At 50.0% G+C, this 21,698-nt stretch overlaps 1 protein-coding gene across 50 annotated transcripts in view; it reads left to right on the plus strand.

The window, feature by feature from the left end:
* The window catches only part of MAP4K4 (mitogen-activated protein kinase kinase kinase kinase 4), a 150,172-nt gene that overhangs the window by 51,276 nt on the left and 77,198 nt on the right, over positions 1–21,698 (plus strand). For all 50 annotated transcript variants that reach the window (XM_070475210.1, XM_070475228.1, XM_070475271.1 and 47 more), the window contains exon 3: positions 21,577–21,633. In XM_070475210.1, coding sequence (XP_070331311.1) covers positions 21,577–21,633 — 57 coding nt within the window. The remainder of the gene's footprint in view (positions 1–21,576; positions 21,634–21,698) is intronic.

Consider the following 21,698-nt stretch of genomic DNA (forward strand, 5'->3'; position numbering starts at 1 on the left):
TGATCACACCCCTCGGGCGACGTGTTCTCTGGGGTTAAATTGATCCCGTGGAAGCTGGACACTGAAGTGGGGTTGTTCTGATTTTAACTTCAGATATTTGAGAGTTCTGGTTTTTAGTTTTCAGTGGTCTGCAAAGGCTCATTAGCTCAGGCTAGACTTTGCTCTGTTTGAATACAGTTTGCTTCTTTGGGTTTCCGTGGGCATTTTTCTCCTAGAAAGAGGTCGTACCCATTTCCCTTTTCCATGCGGAGTCTTGCATGACACCATCTCCTTGGTATTTCCTCCCAGTTTGCTGTCTGGAATTCTTCAACCTTAGTGGACTGGGTTGGTTTGTGAAGGGGAGATGTAATAATACAAGTGAAAATCAACTGAGCTTTTTATTTCATTCCTTTTTTTTTTTTTAAATTTAGACTCTATTTCACTTAAGTCTTTAAAACATTTCTGGGTTTTCATGCCCTCTAGGTTCTTTAAGAGCTGGCTCCCAGACACAGAGATGCCTGTATACAAACTATCAATAGATAAGATGCTCTGCTTTTGGGAAAAAAAAAAAAAAGTGGTGGCAAGGCAGGCGTCAAGTACTGTTAGAATAATACAGATTTTGATTTTTAAGCTCAAAATGGAGTCTTTCACCTTGTTGGCACTTAGATAAATAAAGAGTAGATTGACTCCAAAGAACCACCTTTCAATCTTAGGAATTGTCTGAACTCCAGGAAACAAGTGTTGTTGAAGCAGCGCTGACTGGAGTTTTAAAGGGAGGCGTTTGTGTTTTGTGAACTTGCTGTAGGCGATCAGGTGCTGTTGTGGCAACACGGGTGTCTTTTCACTTGTAAATTAAGATTCGGGTGGGGGTGGGGGTTTGCTGTCATTAGACTTTTTTCCTTATACTTTTCAGTGATTTCGTAGATCATGGAGATGGTGATGCTCCATCTTCTCCAGTGATCCACCTGAAATTTTGCTTGGGCCCAGACATCCAGCAAGTTTGCTGTGGCATCTTTGTGTGGCTGTCAGTGGGGTGCGGGGGTACAGGTGTGAGAGGGGGTCAGCCCTTCCCCCCAGACAGTCTCACTTTGCAGGCAGCTAGTTAGATTCCAGTGAAGAGTGGGCACTTGGAGAAGAAAGGGGCGCTGAATCTCCTCTTTAGCTACCACTTCCCAGTTGCAGCACCTGTGTGGAGGTGAAGGAAGTGAGAGCACCTGTGTGGAGGTGAGGGGGGTGAGCACCTGTGCGGAGGTGAGGGGGGTGAGCACCTGTGCAGAGGTGAGGGGGGTGAGCACCTGTGTGGAGGTGAGGGGGGTGAGCACCTGTGCGGAGGTGAAGGGGTCAGCATCTGTATGGAGGTGAAGCTAGGTGGCTGCAGCCAGTTGACTTCCAGTGGGTCTGTTAGCATGGGCAAGAATTAACCCCTCCATCTGCTTATTTGTCTGGAAAAATAGACCCAGGGGTCCCTGCCAAGCAGAATTGTTTGCAGGACTAGAAAGTGTGTGGAAAGTGAGTTGACCTTTTGTTCAGTATTAGGTGAATGGTGTCACGATTCAGGTCACGACCTTTGGCATCAGGAATTGTGACACCCAGATTTCCAGGTGCTTTGTTTTGAAAGCCTAGAAGACGTCCTCCCGGAGAGAAGATGGAATCTGGGAACTGCCTCTTCCCGATGAAAGACTGGGTGTGCCCTGGCCTTGCTGGGGTGGTGGGTTCATGGCCAGCTCCGGCAGCTCAGGGGTGCTGTCCCCTGCCCCCGGGGCAGAGAGCCCCCGTCCCCCCAGTGACTCGGGTTCCTGGGGGTGTGGAGGACCAGGGATGCTGTCAGAGGAGAGCCGTCTGAATAGACCCTCTGTCTGCTGGGCCCTCACAGTCCCATTCAGGCCTGAGCACAGAAGCACTTTTGATCCCGGCTGCTGAGTTGTCAGCGCTCGTGGAGGTGAAATGGCCAGAGTGGCGCAGAGGCGGTCAGGAGGGGCTCGGCCGTCCGACTGGGGGCTCTTTTAACAAAAGCCTGGTAGGGGATGGGGTTTCCTCATTCCAGATCGCTGTGCAGAACCCCCGAGCATGTGGCGGACAAAGCAGCTCTGTTGCTGCCGAGACGCCCGTGACTGGACAGCCGCCCCACCCACGCGGGTGTGAGTGGGACTGCGCCCGGACGGGATGCTGAGAGCGGAGGCCTGCTTTCTGTGGGTTTCTGGTGCTTCTGATGCTTTCAGTGTTGACTCCAGGCACTAAATAAGCAGCTCTTCCTTCTATTCAGGATCATTCCTTATGCTTTTCTGTATGTTTAGAAATTTCATAAAGAAAACTTGAGTAGTACTTCCCTTTTTGAGGCAGTTAATCTATGGGCTGTCTTTTATTTTTTCAATTTCTTTTACTTGAAGAATACTTGCTTTCTGATATCGTTTTGGTTACAGATTGTATTTTAAAATGTAGACTTATACTTTTAAAGGTGTTTTCCTTGCCACAGTGACTTCTGGCCTTTTTAAAGCTACTTGTTTAACGTTTCACAGTAAGAGAGAGCACCCCCTCCTCCAAGGGGTGGGAGGTGGGGGATGCTCTTGGCAGCCTCCCCGGCTCTCTCGACTGGGGCCAAGGGCCCTTCTTATCCTCTACTGCTGCTGAGAAAATTTTCTCCCTTTAGTCTGTAAATTAAACTGTTGTGAGCCCCTGTGCAGTGAAAGTCTTTGAGATGAGATTACAGAAAAGAGAGGTTACTGGGCTGACTGGCCCTCCTCTTTCTGAGCAGGTGGGGGCTGGGAGGCTGGTGGTGTCTCCCGAGTAGCTCAGGAGGGAAGTTGTGGGGCTTGTGATTTGGTTTTTGTGTTGGGGATCGTATTCATGTCTTAGAGGGGGGCCGTGGGAACTCTCCGTTTTGTGGGGTTACCTTGGCATCCTCGACTCCATGGATGTGAGTTTGAGCAAACTCCGGGAGATAAAGAGGAGGACAGGGGACCTGGCATGCTGTGGTTCCTGGGATCGCAGAGTCGGGCGTGAATAAGCGACTGCGGTTCCTGGGATCGCAGAGTCAGGCGTGAATAAGCGACTGAACAGCAGCGGCCAGGAGTCTTTTAAGTGACCTCTCAGCAGTAAAAACAAACAGCCAATTTGAACCCATTGGCAAGTTCTGAAGGAGATTCTTTTTAAGCCTCCAGTTTCCAGCCACAATCAGATTTACAGCTTTATTGTTTAAGAGTTAGAATTTTTTTTTTTTTCATTTTCAAGTTTTCTTAAACTTTGCGTGTTGTTTCCTAATTTGCCTCCTGCTTCCCTTTGTGTTTCCCGTGCTTGGAAATCTTGCAAGCGGTCTGGTTGCAGAGGTTGAGTGACTTCTTTGAACGGGAGAGACTTGTTGATGACAGAAGGGGATGGCTGGTTGGGACGGTAGGCAGGGGACCCCATCTGGAGAGGAGAATCTTGGAGATGTGTTTGGGACTCTTTCAGGAAAAGCAAACAACAGCAAATGTGAACCCCCACTGTAAGTAAGGAGAGATGCTCTGGGTTTGCTTAGAATTAAAATTCTTTTTTTTTTACATTGTAAAGAATGTCTCTCTTCTCCCACATATAAGGCTTTTCAGAAGCTCTTCTTGAACTTGGAGTTCAGGAATTTTCTCCTCCTGGCGTGTCTTTGGCTTTCAGTTCAGTTCAGTTCAGTCGCTCATGTCCAACTCTTTTTGACACCCTGGATTGCAGCACGCCAGGCTTCCCTGTCCATCACCGGCTCCTGGAGCTTGTTCAAACTCATGTCCACCGAGTCGGGAATGCCATCCAACCATCTGATCATCTGTGTCCGTCCCCCCCCCCCCCCACCTTCAATCTTTCCCAGCCTCAGGGTCTTTTCTAGTGAGTCAGCTCTTCGCATCAGGTGGCCAAAGTATTGGAGCTTCAGCTTTAGCATCAGTCTTTCCTATGAATATTTGGGGTTGATGTCCTTTAAGATTGACTGGTTTGATCTTGCAGTCCAAGGGACTCTTAAGAGCCTTCTCCAACAGCACAGTTCAAAAGCATCAATTCTTTGGTACTCAGCTTTCTTTATAGTCCAACTCTCACATCCATACATGACTACTGGAAAAACCATAGCTTTGACTAGATGGACCTTTGTCAGCAAAGTAATATCTCTGCTTTTTAATATGCTGTCTAGGTTGCTCATAGCTTTTCTTTCAAGGAGCAAGCGTCTTTTAATTTCATGGCTGCGGTCACCATCTGCATTGGTTTTGGAGCCCAAGAAAATAAAGTCTCTCACTGTTTCTGTTGTTTCTCCATCTGTTTGCCATGAAGTGATGAGACCTGACACCATGATCTTAGTTTTCTGAATGTTGAGCTTTTTTTTTTTTTTTCCATTTATTTTTATTAGTTGGAGGCTAATTACTTTACATCATTACAGTAGTTTTTGTCATACATTAAAATGAATTAGCCATGGATTTACATGTATTCCCCATCCCAGTCCCCCCTCCCACCTGAATGTTGAGCTTTAAGACAACTTTTTCACTCTCCTCTTTCACTTTCATCAAGAGGCTCTTCAGTTCTTCTCTTTGTGCCATAAGGGTGATGTCATCTGCATATCTGAGGTTATTGATATTTCTGCTGGCAATCTTGATTCCAGCTTGTGCTTCCTCCAGCCCAGCGTTTCTCATGATGTACTCTGCGGTCTTTGGCTTTGGTTGTGCTGAAGTGTATTGTCTCCAGGTTGACCTTGTCCTTGAACTCTCAGACCCCTGGAGAGAACACCAAATACTGAGCACTTGGTGTGAACACGTCTCACCTTTGGAGATGCTTCTGCTTGTTTTTATTCAAAGCAGAGTCCTTCCCGGGCAGAGTTCTTGGATCTCCTCGACTGAGCTGTCCCTTCTAAGTGTTACTGTCTGTCCTTGGGATGTGTGGCAGGTTGTCCCAGCCGCTCACGAGGCAGGAAATTTGCTCTAATAATTGCTGTGACAACTTGGTTTGCTAATAACCAGGTTACAACAGAGCTGTAATATTCTGTTGCTTGTGCTTAGACCTGTTATTTTTTCCCCCTTTTATTTACTTTTCCACAAATAAAACAGACTTTTAGATTTGGTGGCTGACGATAAAGCGGTACTATTGTCCCAATAAAGGATTGGCTTTCAGACATTTTTGGAGTCGCTCATTGAAACACAGATTTTCTTTTCTTTTTTTCTTTGTTAATTGTTACTTACTTGTATGCTTTCTCTTTGCACGTGGTTTATTACTGCAGTTACTGAAAGTGGCCTCTCCAAGTATATGATTTTCTCGTATCATGATTATAGTAATATTTTAATATCATAATGATTTGGGGGCATTAAAGTAACTTTGTGTTTGCATCCCCACGTCCAGTTGGGTGGTACACTTTGTCCTTTTCAGTACGATTTCCACCTATTTCCTCTGAAACTGACCAGTGGGCATGGGAGATAGAGAACATTACAGTGAGTCCCCTACATAGGAGCCTTCAAGTTTCACACTTGCAAAGATGCGCCTGTGCATTCCATCGGCGTCAGGTGTGAGGGAAGCTGCAGCCCGCCCTCCGGCTCCTGTTGCTGATGATCCTGCGGCTCTTCCGTCTCCCCCTCCTCTCCTTCCTCCAGGAAGGAGCTCTTCTTTCACTCAAAGCCAGCCCCTCTGCTCCAGCAGTTGGACTGTTACTACTCTACTTCTCAAGGGACGGGGCTGTAGGATTAGAAATGGTTTTTGTTTGCTTTTAATGTATTACTTATGTGAAAACTATCATAACCCTACTACAGCACAGTACTGTGTAGCTGACTGTGTTAGTTGGGTACCTAGGCTAACTTCGTTGGATTTTCGAATGCATTCTCTGAACAGAACGCATTCACACCTCATGGGGGGCTTACTGTATTTAATGTAGGCTGCTTTCCTTTAAGAGTCGAAACTGCTTTTGCCAAAGGATAAAGTGTTGGATTAGAAAAAACAAAGCAAGCTTTTCAACGAGCCAAAAACGCTTGCATTCTGACTTGTACTGCTCAGTGGCCAGATTCTGCTTAGCCATGGCGTGCTTTTGGTTACGGGCTTCCCAGAGACCCAGTTTCGATCCCTGGGTCAGGAAGATCCCCTGGAGGAGGGCATGGCACCCCGCTCTAGTATCCTTCCCTGGAGAATCCCTCGGACAGAGGGGCCTGGCGGGCTACAGTTCATGGGGTCCTACAGAGTCAGACATGACTGAAGCGACTTAGCATGCGCGCACGCTTTTGGTTAGAGGCCCACATTTTAGACATTTCCCGATTTCCCGTAACATTAGTGTCTGCACAAACACCACTGCCTGCTTTTGTGTGCGTGTGCCTAGAGAGAAGGCAGTGACACCTCTGTCCCCTGCCCCCAGACCTCGTGTGTGTCTCCTGGTGGAGGAGTGTGGGGAGCAGGTGGAGGAGGTGTTCACAGCTGGCGGCAGGAGTCTAAACTTGGGGTTTAAGAGCTGCTGGGCTTCCCTGGTGGCTCAGACGGTAAAGAATCCGCCTGCAATGCAGGAGACCTGGGTTCGATCCCTGGGTTGGGGAGATCCCTTGGAGGAGGGCATGGCAACCCACTCCAGTGTTCTTGCCTGGAGAACCCCATGGCTGGAGGAGCCTGGCAGACTACAGTCCATGGGATCACAAAGAGTCAGACAGGACTGAGCGACTCAGCCCAGCCCAGCCCAGCACAGCTGAGTGTGACACAAGACACCCTCTCCTGGCCTGTTGGTGTTCCTGCTGCTCCTCTCCAGGAGCACAGAAGCCTTTTGTTCGCTCCTGGTGAGAAATGCCAGTTCTCCGGAGGAGCCTGGAGCCAGTGCCCAGCTGCTGTCAGCCTGTCCAGACCCTTTCTGTTTAAAGCTGCGGTGGCGTTCGGTTAGAAAGCTAAAAGAAGAAGCTGGGATTTTATGTCTTACGTGCTACTTTGGTAATTTTAGATGAAAGAGAATGTCTTTGCTTTTTGCTTTTGCCAGAATCTTGTGCGTATGTCTGCTGCACGGCTTCTTGAAAATAATTGTAATTGATTGAATCTTAAATGGTGTTATGTGACCTGGCTTTTTTTCTTTCTCTTTAAAAAAAAATTTGTTTTAATTGAGTAAAGTTGATTGGGGCTTCCCAAGTGGCTCACAGCTTATTAAAGAGTAGAGACATCACTTGGCCAACAAAGGTCCATATGGTGAAAGCTATGGTTTTTCCAGTAGTCATGTGCAAATGTGAGAGTTGGACCGTAAAGAAGGCTGAGTGCTGAAGAAGTGATGCTTTTCAACTGTGGTGTTGCAGAAGACTCTTGAGAGTCCTTGAACACTAAGGAGATCAGGCCAGTCAATCTTAAAGGATGTCAACCCTGAATATTCGTTGGAAGGACTGATGCTGAAGCTCAAGCTCCAGTACTTTGGCCACCCGATGCAAAGAGCCGACTCACTGGAAAAAGACCCTGATGCTGGGAAAGGTGGAGAGCAGGAAGAGAAGGGGGCGACAAGAGGGCATCACCGACTCAGTGGGTACGAGTTTGAGCAAGCTCTGGGAGATGGTGAAGGACAGGGAACCCTGGCATGCTGCAGCCCATGGGGTCTCAAAGATTTGGACACAACTGAGCCACTGAACAACAGCAATAGTATCTCAAGTTGGAGTTCACACACGTGAGAAAAGGATACCCCCAATGGTTTCTCTGATTTGATGGACTTTAGTGAATATTGCAAAAGATTCTTCTAAGTCCTGGTTCAGGGAACAGACCTACTAATTGAGAAGAGGCACGCCTGTAGAAGTACTAGTCTCTGGACGAGCTGTGTCCCTTGTGACTTGCTGGGACTCCCTTTCCAGAGATCCTGGTATTCCGTCCAGGAAAGGATGAGCAGGAGAAGCTGCTGCAGAGTTTTCCCCGCCGTCTCCCTTCCTGGAGGTGTCGCACAAGATGGAAAAAGTGGGGCAGAGAGCAAAAGCCAGGCAGCCGAGGCCGCTGGCACTCGCGTTTCGGTGTTTCATTCCGAGTGAGGAACCGTGTGCGCGTTGCTGCGCTGTGGCACGTGCTGGGCTTGCCGCGAGCCTCCTGGGAGGTGGATGGGGCGGCTTCATCTGGTCGGCGCCGTTCAGCCTTGCTGCCTTGGGTTTTCACAAAGTGGGTGCCCCGCACGTGGAGGGAGGGTGGTGCTGTTTTGTACATGCTGTATGATCTCTGGGCCCTCAGGGGTTCCCCCGGCAGCCAGCGCTTCCTTCTCGATGGTAGCGCTCGGGACTGGAGTTCAGTCCTGCCATGGCGTCCAGGTTTTACCCTGAAATGGAACTCTGGTGTGGGGATGTCCCGAGAACAGGAAGACCAGTGCAGGCCCGGCTGGGAGGGCGCGCGGACAGTGAGTGGTAACAGAGCAGCAGCCTCAGTGGCTCTGCCTGCCTGCCTGCCCGCCCGCGGGGGCCCCTGAGCAAACAGGAAAGAGGCCCCAGGTCCGGAGGTGTCCTGGGTTTTAAATCATCCCTACTTCCCTTTAGTATTTAAATGTTATTTCGGAAATTGTCATGCAGTTGACTTCTGTTTTCTTTTGGCGTGTGCAACTGTGAGTGAATTCGTGTAACCACAGCCGGGACGTGGGATGAGTCACCTTGACCCCTTGTGCAGTTCCCTTGGGTTCAGAATTGGGGGTTTACAGGACCCCCTCCCCCAGTAGTCTCACCCTCGAGCTTCCTACGTGTTGCTGGGGCGGGTGACATCCAGGGCTCCTGGGGGGTACAGGCCAAGAGGGGCCGTGCCATGCCTGGGGGCCTCTGCCCTTTAGCCAGCCTGGGGCGTGACTGTTCACCTGCTCCGGGAGAGGACAGCCCCGCCTGGCCTCCCCAGAGCCCCGCACCTCGCAGTGGGTCAGCTCGTGCTCATGTTGGCCTCTGTCTCCCCCTCATTGTATTTCCTGGGAAGGGCTTGGATCTCCCAGTTTATCTGTGGAAAGTCTGTTGAGGCGGGGCTAGCGTGGTGGACTTGCTGGGCAGCTCTCAAGGGACTTGAAAGATGGACATCTATTGGAAGGTGGCTTGTGAAGGTCGTGCCTACACAGCAGGGAGTGACCCATCACACACGCATCCACCACTCGTGACTCCTCCCTGGCCCCTGGAAATCTTTGGCTGGGGCCTGTGGTGTGCTGACCCTGGCCAAGGAGCCGGGTGTGGGGATGGGGTGTGACCCTCCTGGCCTCTGACTTAGAGTCTCACAATTAGTGATCCAGCGTCTTGGGTGGCTTTTTTTCCCCCTTAAAGCAGAACATCTTACAGCATGCTTGGCGGAGGGTGTGCAGACCATCTGGGGAAGGGGGTATAGCCTGCCTGGGGGAGGGGGTGCAGACCACCAGGGGAGGGTGTACAGACTGTCTGGGGAAGGGTGTACAGACGGCCTGCTGGCCCCAGGGGGTACAGACCGTCTTGGGGAGGGTGTACGGGTCATCTGGGGCAGGGGGTACAGGCCGTCTGCTGGGTCCTGGGTCACACCTGCTGCCCTGGTGGCCTCTTGCAGCTCCCCGATCCTCCTCCTCCTCGGTCCTGTTCAGATGATGAATTAGCATGGTGGTCCTGGTTGGGGGGGTGAATGGGGGGCGGGCGCTGCCAGGGAGATCGTGGCCTGGTGTTCCTGCTGGTCCGTGTGTGGTATCCGATGCTGGGGTTTTGCCACAGCTGTCACACTGTCACCTGTGACTGGAAGGTGACAACCACCCATTCGTTAGCTGAACTGAACTGAACTGAAGGCTGAACTTACTATATAGCCTATGATCTAGGGTGGGGGTGTTTTGGGGGTCTTGTAATTTTTTTATTGGCAAAGAGGGTTTTGCTGGTGCCCGCTGCGGGATTTGAAAGACCTCCCAGATGGCACTCGTGGTAAAGAACCCACCTACCAAAGAAGGAGACATAAGAGATGCAGGTTTGAGAAGGTTGGGAAGATCTCTTAGAGGAGGCCATGGCAACCCTCTTCGTTATTCTTGCCTGGAGAATTCTGTGGACAGAGCAGCCTGGTGGGCTGCCATCCCTGGGGTCATGAAGAGTCGGATACGACTGAAGCAGCCTAGCATGCTGGGCCCTTTCTGCCGTGACTCCTCATGAGGCCGTGCTTACGGTTATTCTGAATTATTTAGGGGAGATCACAAGATACAGATGCCCAGGCCCCACTCCTTAGAGATTTTGATCCAGCAGATGTGGGTGAGGCCCAAGCATGTATAATTACAAAGCAAAAGACACCCAGTGGCAACACCAGACACTGTCCTGCTGGCTGGTCGTCAGCCTCCAGTCTGCTGCTGTAGCCTCTGAATTGAGGACACTGGGTCCAGACCATGAGTGCAGGTGTGAAGGTCCGGGTGGTGGGGCTGTGTGGGTAGATGGAGCTCCCCTGCCCGCCCCAGGGGGCCACCTCCACTCAGCCTGCCTCTTCTCCACGTTGTCTCCTGGGGCCCCAGGGCCCAGCTTTAACAAATTTGTTTTTCAAGAGAAACTAAAAGTCTGGGTTTTAGAAATGTGCAGACTCTTCATTTTTAGAATGTTCTATTGAAAAAGACAAAAAGCAACCATTTCCAACTTCGTCCCACCCCCACACCCCAAAACCACTAAAGGAAAGTGATGTCTAGTTGAGGCAGTGAATTATCAGGGAGAACCTGATGTGAACGTCTGGAGAGTGGTTTCTGGCTGTAGAACTCAAAAGAGTTTTGCCTTAAGGTGTCAGGATAATCTGAAATGGTAGAAGTGCAACCATAATAAGACAGCACACAAGTTGTTTTTAATACGATTGTTCGTTGGCTTTCACTGCTATCCAGTGATTGAATTTTGAGTTTGAGCAAGCTCCGGGAGATGGTGGAGGGCAGGAGAACAGGTGTGCTGTAGTCCGGGGGTCACAAAGAGTCAGACGCAACTGAGCGAGTGAACAAACACAGCTCAAGTAGCCACGTTGGCGGCTGTTGTTCAGTCGCTTAGTTGCTCTCACTCTTTGTGACCCATAGACTGCAGTGTGCCAGGCTTCCCTGTCCTTCACCGTCTCCCGGAGTTTACTCAAAACCCATGTCCATCGAGTCAGTGAGGCTGTCCAGCCATCGCATCCTCTGTCGCCCCCTTATCCTCCTGCCCTCAGCCTTGCCCAGCATCAGGGCCTTTTCCAATGAGTTGGCTCTTCGCATCAGCTGGCCACAGTGCTGGAGCTTCAGCTTTAGCATCAGTCCTTTCAGTGAATATTCAGGGTTGATTTTCTGTAGGACTGAATACTTTGATCTCCTTGCTGTCCACGGGACTCTCAAGAATTTTTTCCAGCACCGCAGTTGAAAAGCATCAATTCTTTGGTGCACAGCCATCTTAAATACTTGGTATGTGGCTAATAAAGTATTAGTATGCAACGATGTGGACCATAAATCTAGGGATTTATTTTTCAGTCAGAAACATCTTTTCTCCTCGACTGTTGTCTTTAAGAAAGAAAGGAGACTTTGGTTTCAGTGCTGGGTTGAGAGATCACAGCCAGGCTCTGCCCGCGGAGGCCCCAGACCTTAACCCTGCCGCCGAGTTTTGCCGAAGAGAAGCGGTGTAGGCAGGTGGTCAGTGGGGAAATCTTGCAGCTGCTTTTGGCTGTAGCCTGTGGTCCTGCCTCTCGCCACCTCCTCTCTAACTCACGCTCAGCTTTGCAGGAGGCAGTGGGCAGTGCTGGGTCTGGCTTGCCGTGCCCAGAGAGGCCCCCTGCCCTCCTGTGTGCTGGGCAGGCCCGTTTCACAGACACCCTGCAGTGGGATGTCCGTGGAGCTGTTGACAAGAGGGCATAGAGCGTGTCACCGCTGTGGAAGCCGCCTAGAACCTTCCCGTCACCTGCAAGCCGCCGAGGATGTTGCTCTGGCTGCGGAGGGGCTGGCAGCTAGCCCGCGCGCCTGCGCGGTGGTTTCTCTGTGTAAGTTAGTGTGGGTCCCAAGGTCCTGCAGGGCAGGTTGTTGATCACTCCTGCCCCAGCTCTGCCCAAATGACAGAGTGCTGGGGAGGCCTCCCTGGCCACCCAGGATAAAACAGCGGCCACCCTGCCCCTGGCACACCCTCTCCTCTTGGCTGGATTTTTCTCTGAACCTTTTTTGGGTAAGCCATCAGTGCATTTTCTCATGTATGGCTTGTGTCCCCTCTTGGAATGAGGGCAGAGCCTCACTGCTTCATCCATGGGGCACCTCTGGTGTGTGGAGCAGACTGGTGAACCACAGTACCAGCCCGGGGAGCCGCTCAGAGCCGTCGACATCTCATGCTGAGGTGGCTGTGCTTCTTGGAAGTTAAAGGGCTCATTCACGGTCATCAGCCTGTTGAGTGGCGGAGTGAACAGTTGACTCAGGTGATCAAAGTTTCCTTCTGCATTGAAGGTCATGGGTTTATCCTGTTCGGTTGCTGAGCTGTGTCCGACTCTCTGTGAAACCGTGGACTGCCGGGTGCCAGACTCCCCTGTCCTCTACTCTCTCCCAGAGTTTACTCACATTACTGTCCCTTGATTCGGTGATGCCGTCTACCCATCCCATCCTCTTCTGCCCCCTTCTCCTCCTGCCTTCAATCTTTCCCAGCATCAGGGTCTTTTCCAATGAGTTGGCTCTTCACATCTGGTGGCCAAAATATTGGAGCTTCAGCATCAGTCTTTCCAGTGATTATTCAGGGTTGATTTCCTTTAGGATTGACCCGTTTGATATCCTTGCAGTCCAAGGGACTGGTTTATCTTAGGGAAGCAAAATTGGGTGTATTTGTGGCTTGGAGAGTTTCAATTCAGTTCCATGGGTTAATTTTGGATGCTTGTGGCTGTAGGTTGAACAGAGGAACTGCCGTGGATTAGCTAGTCCTTTCACAGGTTTGTCTCCTCAATGGGTTGATGAAAGGGCAGGTGGGCTGGAGCTCTGTGTCCCGGGGAGGAAGCAGTGGTGCTTGAGTTGATGGCATGGATGCGTCATTTCCAGTGAGGGATCCTGTCAAGTGGAACCTCAAAGGGAAACTTTCTAAAGGTGAGTTTTCTCTTTTACCTCCTTTTGAAGGAGGAATGGGGGAATTATGGATAATGAATCAAGTATCTAATGCATATTCAGCAGAGGCAAGTTAGGAGATTTGTATGTAGAACAAATCTGTTACCTCCTTTTAGGAGGAAGAGTGGAGTTATGAATAATCTTGTGAATTTTTAGCACAGGCGAATTGAGTTGTATGCAGACTTGGAAAACCAGAAGGAAAACAAACAGTGCCCCTAGAGACCATACGCCAGGGCCATAGACACAGCAGCGGAAGTGGTTCGGGTTCAGAAACCAGGTTATTCTTGTATTTAGAAGTCATTCAGTAAGACACAAAGCTGATTTTATATAAATACTGGAAATACATCCAGGCTCAAGGGCTGTGTTATTTTGGAGTCAGCGTCTTGAAGGGCTGAGAAAAAGCAAGGAACAATTTGAAAACCTTAATTGAAGGTTAGGTTGGTGATGACTGGGAAGGTCCGTGGGCAGAGCCAGGAGCCCAGAATGGAACAGAGTCCCTTGCATCACTTAACCTCTTGCCTTTTGACTTGTGTCTGAAACTTCTAACCCCTTACTCTAAGCCAATGACTCGAGCTCAGTTTGAGTGCTTTATAAAGTATTATTTCAATATTGAAATTACTCTGTGGGTATAATTCGAAACATTGAGTGTATTGTGAAGTCACAGGGGAGGAATGTAGGAAAACATCTTGAAGGGCTCGGGGTCCTGGTGGGAGAAGGAAGAAGAGGACACAGAATCCCGTCTCCGCTTTTGTTCTGAGCGGTCAGCTGCTGTGCTGAGCAGTACGTGCATGCTAAGTCGCTTCAGTCGTGTGTGACTCTTTGTGACCCCGTGAACTGTAGCCCACCAGGCTCCTCTGTCCATGGGATTCTCCAGGCAAGAATACTGGAGTGGGTTGCCATTTCCTTCTCCAGGGGATCTTCCTGACCCAGAGATTGAACCCTCGTCTCTTATGTCTCCTGCATTGGCAGGTGGGTTCTTCACCAAAAAAAGAGACAACATTCCCTAATTTGAAATAGGGGACTATGGGTTATCCTACATTTTGGCCGAGGGAAGGTTGAAGAGAGAGCTGTTCACACCTAAGAATTACAGATAAACATTGATCATTACTCTTGCAGCAATTGAAGTAAAAGCACGTGACTTGAAATAAGAAAACATATCAGTATCTGATTAGATGTATATATTTGGTATACATATATATCAGGTGCTGTTCATTGGACATCATTTTGCTGACAAAGGTCCATCTAGTCAAAGTTATGGTTTTTCTAGTAGTCAGGTATGGATGTGAAAGTTGGACCGTGAAGAAAGCTTAGTGCCGAAGGACTCTGGAGAGTCCCCTGGACTGCAGGGAGATCCAGCCAGTCCATCCTCAAGCCAGTCCATCCTAAAGGAGATCAATCCTTGAAGATTCACTGGGAGGACTGATGCTGGAGCTCCAGTACTTTGGCCAGCTGATGCGAAGAGCTGACTCACTGGAAGAGACCCCGATGCTGGGAAAGACTGAGGGAAAGAGGAGAAGGGGACGACAGAGGATAGGATCGTTGGATGGCATCACTGAATCAATGGACCACGTGAGTTTGAGAAAACTCTGGGAGAGAGTGAAGAACAGGGAAGCCTGGCACGCCGCAGTCCGTGGGGTCACAAAGAGTCAGACATGACTTAACAACTGAACAGCAACAAACATCTTCATATGTGAAATAAAGCAACTAATGAAAAAATAGTTTCTTCTTTTCTCCTTTAAAAATGTTAACGGACATTTTAATCATAAAAATATTGATAGTATAGAAAAGTAGAGAAAGAGGAACTTATTATTTCTAGTAGCTTCAGACAATCAGCAAATAGGTAAATAATATATTTTACATGCAGCTGTTCCCATGAGAGCCTGTCAGTAAGGGAGTGCGTGTTTTATGGGTCGTGCGTGTCTCCTTTGCTGTCTTTTCTTTTATCCACTGGAGAATCACGTCACCTTCAGGAGGACGGGATTTGAATTTATCCTGTCCGAGTCCTGTGATGGAGGTTAGGTGTCGTGTTTCCAGACGTCTGACTGCTCACCTGTGGAATATGGTGCCTTGTCTGTTAGTGACTGAGGTAGAAGGTAACTTCATACAGAGATTGGCCCCTCGTAAAGGCTTTGGAGTTTTGTGTGTGTGTTTATCCTGTGCTGTTAAATCCTTTGTTATTTTAAATTTGTTCAGTCTGAAGTCAGTTGGGTATTTATTTCTGGCGAGCTGAGGAAAAGGCAACTCAGCACAAGTGTCTAGTAAGTGTTGGGACTTCCCAGGTGGCTCAGTGGTGAAGAATCTGCCTTTCGGTGCAGCAGACGAGCCTTCGATCCCTGGGTCGGGAAGATCCCCTGGAGAAGGAATGGCAAAACCCACTCCAGGATTCTTGCAGGAAAGTCGCATGGACAGAGCCTGGCGGGGCTGCAGTCCGTGGGTCGCAGAGTCGGACATGGCTGAGCAGGTCAGCATGTGAGCTCTTAGCTGTGCACTGGCATGTGGAATCTTGTTCCCTAACCAGGGATGGAGCCCAGCCCTCTGTGTCGGGAGCGTGGCGTCTTAGCCACTGCGCCACCGGGGAGGTCCCAGGCACCAGATGTTTTTATAGAGCAGCTGCCCTCTCTTCCCACCTGACCCGCTGCCTGGACACAGACACGCAGGCACATATGCGCAGACTCACACATGCATGCACACGCGCAGACACACGTGCACACACATTATACACGTGTGTGCACACACACACATCGCTCCTCACCTCCCAGGACACTCGTCTCCTCTCTCCGGCCCTTTCACTCCACGCATGCCCAGCCTGTCTCCACTTGGCAACTGAAGGTGGTGTTTGCTCCAGCGATAGCTCACGTAACTGGAACTTAGCTTGCTGTCTGGCCAGCCCCCACCCCGTGTCTGTTCTAGAACTCAGCTGAAAGTGACCGAGCAGGCCTGCAGAGCCCAGATGACTGGGCCTTTTCTTTGCTGAAGTATTCCTGCCTGACGTAATATTCCCTGTGGCTGTCACTTAATTGCAAGGACAGGATAGTAATTGATGTTCATAATGATTTCCCTGAGCCATTAAGAAAAGCATCTTTAATGTACTCAAGATTTCAGGCTTTGGGAAGATTTCCATCCAGATCAGTCTCTTAAAAAAAAAAGATGTGGTGCATAAATTATTTCCCTACCTGCCAGCTCAGCGGTACAACGAACCTCTCATTCATTGCCCTCTCATTCATCGCGGGTGGGCGCTGGGTGTCACTGTGCTGTCGGTTTTGGCTGTTTTACTTTTTGTAGGAGTCAGAAGTCTGCACATTCTCTACTATTGAGGCATAAATTTCTTTAAAGAGAGCACTGTTCTCCTTGCGGCACCTCCAACCTAAGTTGTTCAGTTGCTAAGTCATGTCTGACTCTTTGCAACCCCATGGACTGCAGCATGCCAGGCTCCTCTGTCCTGCACTCTCTCCTAGAGCTTGCTCAGATTCATGTCCTTCGAGTTGGTGCTGCTATCTAACTGTCTCATCCTCTGTCAGCCCCTTCTCCTCCTGCCCTCAACCTTTCCCAGCATCAGGGTTTTTTTCCAGTGAGTCAGCTATTTGCATCAGGGGGTCAGAGTATTGGAGCTTCAGCATCAGTCTCCGTCCTTCCAGTGAGTATTCAGGGTTGATTTCCTTTAGATTTCCTATAGAATTTAGAATTCCTATGGAGGTCTTAATTTTCAAGGAATAGAAGCTTGGTTTTTCTTATTAAATCACGATTCTTGGCCACATGACACTTAATTTCCCTATGTTTTCTCAGTCTTCCTGCTCATCTACAGCCCTGAGCGTGGAACAGAGGGAGAAGTAGGTGGACAGATCTTGATTACAGTAGATGGCAGTTACACTGTCGCAGTGCCTGCCTCACTGGATCTGGGCTCCGGAGGACTGTGATGAGAAGGTGTGTGCAGTGGGTCTTGTCGCCCTTGCCTGCCCTGGTGTCAGGAGGTGTTCAGGCATCTGAGCGCCTTCCCGAAGGGCCCTGAGCTTGACTCTCTCCCAAGTTAATTACCTGCTGCCTTATCTCAGGTAGCTTGGGGATGCTGTTTGGGTAATATGCCCTCTTCCTCTGTTGCTGTTTTTTTTTTGCAGATACTTCCTGGAAAAGAGCACTCGTAAGTGGGGTGTGGTTTGGGGGTTTTCAGTGCAGAACCAGCCATGCTGGTCTTGGCTTGGGCGTGGATGGACATGGAGCCTTAGAAAGGGGTCAGTGCACTGCTGGGCGTTGAGCGCTCGCCGTCCATCACGTGGTCAGCTAGAGTTCATGTTTGCCCTTTCAAGTAAGGGCTTGTGAGGAGGAATTATCCTTAGAATTAAAACAATTTTTAAAGACTTCTTTTTTTAAGAGCAGTTTTAGGTTCACAGCAAAATTAAGAGGACGGTACGGGTATGCCTGTTTTCACACATACACATCCCTTCCCTGTTAGTGGCACTCACCTCCCACCCGTGTATAGCTGTTAAAACTGACGAACCTCTGTTGACACATCGTCATCACTCGCTTTACACTACGGTTCACTCCCGGTGTTGTACAACCGGAGTTTGGACAGATACGTGGTGACATGAATTTGTCATTATAGTATCAGGCAGAGGGTTTTCACTGTGCTCTGAAATTCTCTGTGCTCTGCCGGGTCCATCTCCCTTTCGCAGCTGGAATTCTTATGAGTGATACCTCTGGGTAGAGAACTGAGATACCAGGCTGAGCCCCTGGATGGTCTCTTGCTTGCATTGTGGGTTGACTTTGTCATCTGTTCACCAGCCGTTTTGATGAACTAGGCTTGCCTGTCCTTTGAGCTTCCAGACCTTTCAGAACATAGTTCTGTTTCTGTGATAAACATAATCGACATTTGTTAGAGCTCGTTTGTTATAAATCTGACCTTCCCGTATCAAGACCCCAACTAAGACAATGAGTATGTATCTTTATGGTAATAAATACCAGAAAGGATATGAGAACTTGAATTTGGGCTTTTTCATGCAAGTATGGAGAAGCGATTTTCAAAATTCAGAATGCGTAAGAATCACTAGTCATGGGTTCCTGCACCTCTCTGAGAGAATTCTTGTGTTTGGGTCTGAATCATTGGGTTCTTTCCGCTCCCTTGGCCTGGTGACGCTTGCCCATGTGTTCCTTTCTGGGATTTGGTGAGGATGGTCTGCAGCTCACATCTCAAGGGGACCCCTCCTGCCCCCTGAAATCTTCAGGCTCACCAGGCAGTCCTCGTGGTCTGCACAGGGTCTCCACCACTGGCCCCACAGTTTGTCCCATCTGACTCTGCCTTTAAAGGTACTTCGTATCACCCAAGGTGACCCGGAGTACTTGGCTTCACCCTGTCCTGTTTGCTAAGTTTCTGCTGCAGACTGCGGTGTCTTTCTCTTCTTTCTGTCACTATGTAATGCTCCTTCTTGTGGACAGTTTTGCAGTCCTCTCAGTACCACCCCGCCCACCCCCACCTCCCTGCACAGGGGTGGTGGGCTACCCTCTCAGCCTGCAGCTCACATCCTGGCCATTTGTTAAGAGCAGGCCGCCGCCCTCCGCTTGCTTAGGTTGGTGTTGATGGGCTTTTCATGCTCAGTCGTGTCCGACTCTTGTCAGCCTGTAGCCCGCCAGGCTCTTCTGTCCTTGGGATTCTCTAGGCAAGAATACTGGAGTGGGTTGCCAGTTCCTCCTCCAGGGGATCTTCCCAACCTAGGGATCGAACCCAGGTCTCCTGCCTTGCAGGAAGATTCTTTACCGTCTGAGCACCAGGGAAGCCTGTTGATGGGTTCTGCTGTTAAGCAAACAGGTCAACTTCAGGCAGTTAATCTGTAAAGTTGTCTCAAATTAAACTCAACAGAAAGCAAAAGCATTCTGATCTCCAATATTTATTGAAAGAAAATTTGTGAGATAAAAGAAGGAACCAACAAGAACACATTTTAGTTTCCCAAGTCTATGGGTGAGGGGCTTGAACTTGGCTCACACTCGCCTTCACATTCCAGAGAGTGTTCTTCTGGGGGTGTTCTTTCATCGACTTTTCCTGATTTGTCATGGGAGAGAAGAGGCCAGGGATTGAAGGCCAGCTTTTATTTTTGGCGTCTGCATTCCCGGTTATGTGGAAGCAACTCCACTGCAGGAAGGTGTTGCCCGATGGCTCAATGGGTGAAGAATCGACCTAGGGGGCTGGAGACCCGAGTTCGATCCCCGGGTCAGGAAGATCCTTGGAGAAGAAAGGGAGTGGAGACCCACTCCAGTATTCTTGTCTGGAGAATCCCCTGGACAGAGGAGCCTGGTGGACTCCAGTCCATGGGGTCACACAGAGTCGGACACGGCTGACCACCTGAGCACACCATTGCAGGAGGAGCAACGGGCTTGTGGGTCCAGTTTGGGGGGCCACCCTGGTGAGGGGGAGCTGATCTTGGCGTCCCTCACGTGGAAAGGCCTGGAGAGTTAGCTGTCCTCTTAAGTTCTCCTCTTTCTTCTTGGATTCTCGGGAATTATAACTTGGCTTCAGGATTGTGTGGCCATGGTCACGGTCACCTGGCTGCTGAGTCTCTGCTGGTAAATTCGTCTTCTGTCACTGGTGGTGGGGGACAGGGTCCAGCTGTACTTGATCACCAGGGCTGCCCTTGACCCTGTGCTGAGTGCTGCTTTTGCCCCTCCATCGTTTTTTTCCCGTGACACCCCCATAACACGGGCAGCGCTGTCCCTGCTGACAGAGGAGGCCGTTTGTGTGGGTATGGCCGTGGTTCCTGTGCTGGGCGCCCTGTCCTGCAGCCAGAGAGGGTCATTGGCCCTGCGTGTCTGCGTGTCACAGCTGTGGGCACCACGCTCCGGAGGGGCTGAGCCTCCAAAGCCCGGAACCCTCGGGTGAGAGTCAAAGGCGGATGCGTCAACAGACGCAGAATGGTGTATGGACAGGTAGTCAACCATGGCCACTACGCCCAGTTCCCTAACACACTGTCGGGGTCCACCCTCTACCTCCAAGCGGGGGACAGCCCCTTAGGTCACATCATGTGCAGTGTGGGGCTGGGATTGTGGGTCACCCTGCTGTGCTCCCCTGGTGGCTCAGATGGTAAAGAATCTGCCTGCAAAGCAGGAGACCCAGGTTCAGTCCCTGGGTCGGGAGGACCCCTGGAGAAGTAAAACAACCCACTCCAGTGTTCTTGCCTGGAGAATCCCATGGACAGAGGAGCCTGCGGGCTACAGTCCATGGGGTCGCAGAGTCAGACATGACTGAGCGACTAACACAAACAGCTGTGGCAGCCTGTCCCTTGTGCTGTGCTGGATGCAGGAGGATGTGATGGGAGCATGAGGCTAGTGACTCAGAGGGCACTCGGGGACTGGCAGTGGGATTGGGTGACAAGGCTGGAAGCAGGGCTCCTGGGACTGGCCCACGAGGAATGTTCTTCCCTCCCTGCAGAGGTGGGGCTTCTACAGATGTCTGACAGTGGCCCAGGTAGGGGTGAGGTGCGCGGTCTGCAGGTAGGGGACATTGGAAGGAGGCTCCGGGCCTGTGGGGTCTGTGTGTCTGGCTTTCCTGCATCCAGGCTGTCCCCAGCCCTGCTCAGAGAGGGACTGCTATGACTGCAGGGAGCTGAGACTCCTTAGTAATTCAGTGTCATTTTCATGGAGTTGTTTTGTCCGAGTTGGAATTTGAGTCCCTGCCCAAGCTTTCCAGAATAAATGGAGAGCTTCCCCTCTCGGGTTTCAAGTTCTAAAGTTCATAACTCTTTCCATCACGAGGCCACAGTGAGGCAGCCTCTTGGAAAGTCTGGGGACGTGCCTTCTGCTTCACGTTTGCTGCAGAAGGACCGTTTTTTGCAAAGCCCTTGAGGAGAGGGTGCTCACGGTGTCAGGGCAGCGCATTGTTGCTGGCCGGGGAGATGCCCACAGGGCAGTGCAGAGAGGGATGCGGGGGAGAGCCAATGGCGAGCAAGCTCCTGTCGGCCGAGGGGATGGGAGAGCAGTGCCCGGCTTTTCTGAGATGCTCGTGATACACATGAGTAACAGATGTTTATGTCCTGGGCCGGGAATTGTGACACAGCTGTAAGGCAGTGCTCTCTCTGCACCCCGTCTCTGCATGCACTCCTGCTCCCCAACCTTGTTCCGAGTAACCATGCAGCCTCCCTGCACTGGACCCACAGGAAAGTGTCCGGGAAGACTCAGTAAACTCTTGGAAAATCAAGTGCTATTGGGGGTGCATCAGCAGAAGATGACTGTTATCCATTTTTGATGGTAAATAATATAATATCTGGGCTTCCCAGATGGCAGTATGATATCCAGACTTTTTTTTGTTGTTATTTCTTTCATGTGGAATGTTGAGAAAAAGGGATTGGTCACCCTGAGGTATGGAAGAAAAGGTTTAAGATGTTCTGATTGAAAGGCAATGATATGTAAATGAAACCCAGGAAAGAAGGAGGGAATTGATTTTTTAATCAAACCTTGTTTGTTATACTCCTTGATAGGTTATTTCAGTGTGGTTCACAAAGTCTTACAAACCAATAGATCCCTATGGTTCTGTTGGGAGAGCCTGGGACTCTGTCAGCATCACTTTTGGGGGTAAAAGCTCAGAAGAGGTGATTTGTCGAAACTTCAGCCGTTCTGTTCTCATCATGGTGCAGAGCATTTGTGCCAATTATCTTTCTTTCATTTCTGTTTTTCAGGGTCGACATGTTAAAACAGGTCAGCTGGCAGCCATCAAAGTTATGGATGTTACCGAGGTAAGGTTGGGCCACAGATGTTTTCAAAGAGATCCTTAGATAAAAAACAAGGATCCCTCCCGTCC

Source organism: Odocoileus virginianus, chromosome 2, assembly GCF_023699985.2.
Source record: "Odocoileus virginianus isolate 20LAN1187 ecotype Illinois chromosome 2, Ovbor_1.2, whole genome shotgun sequence".
NCBI lineage: Eukaryota > Metazoa > Chordata > Mammalia > Artiodactyla > Cervidae > Odocoileus > Odocoileus virginianus.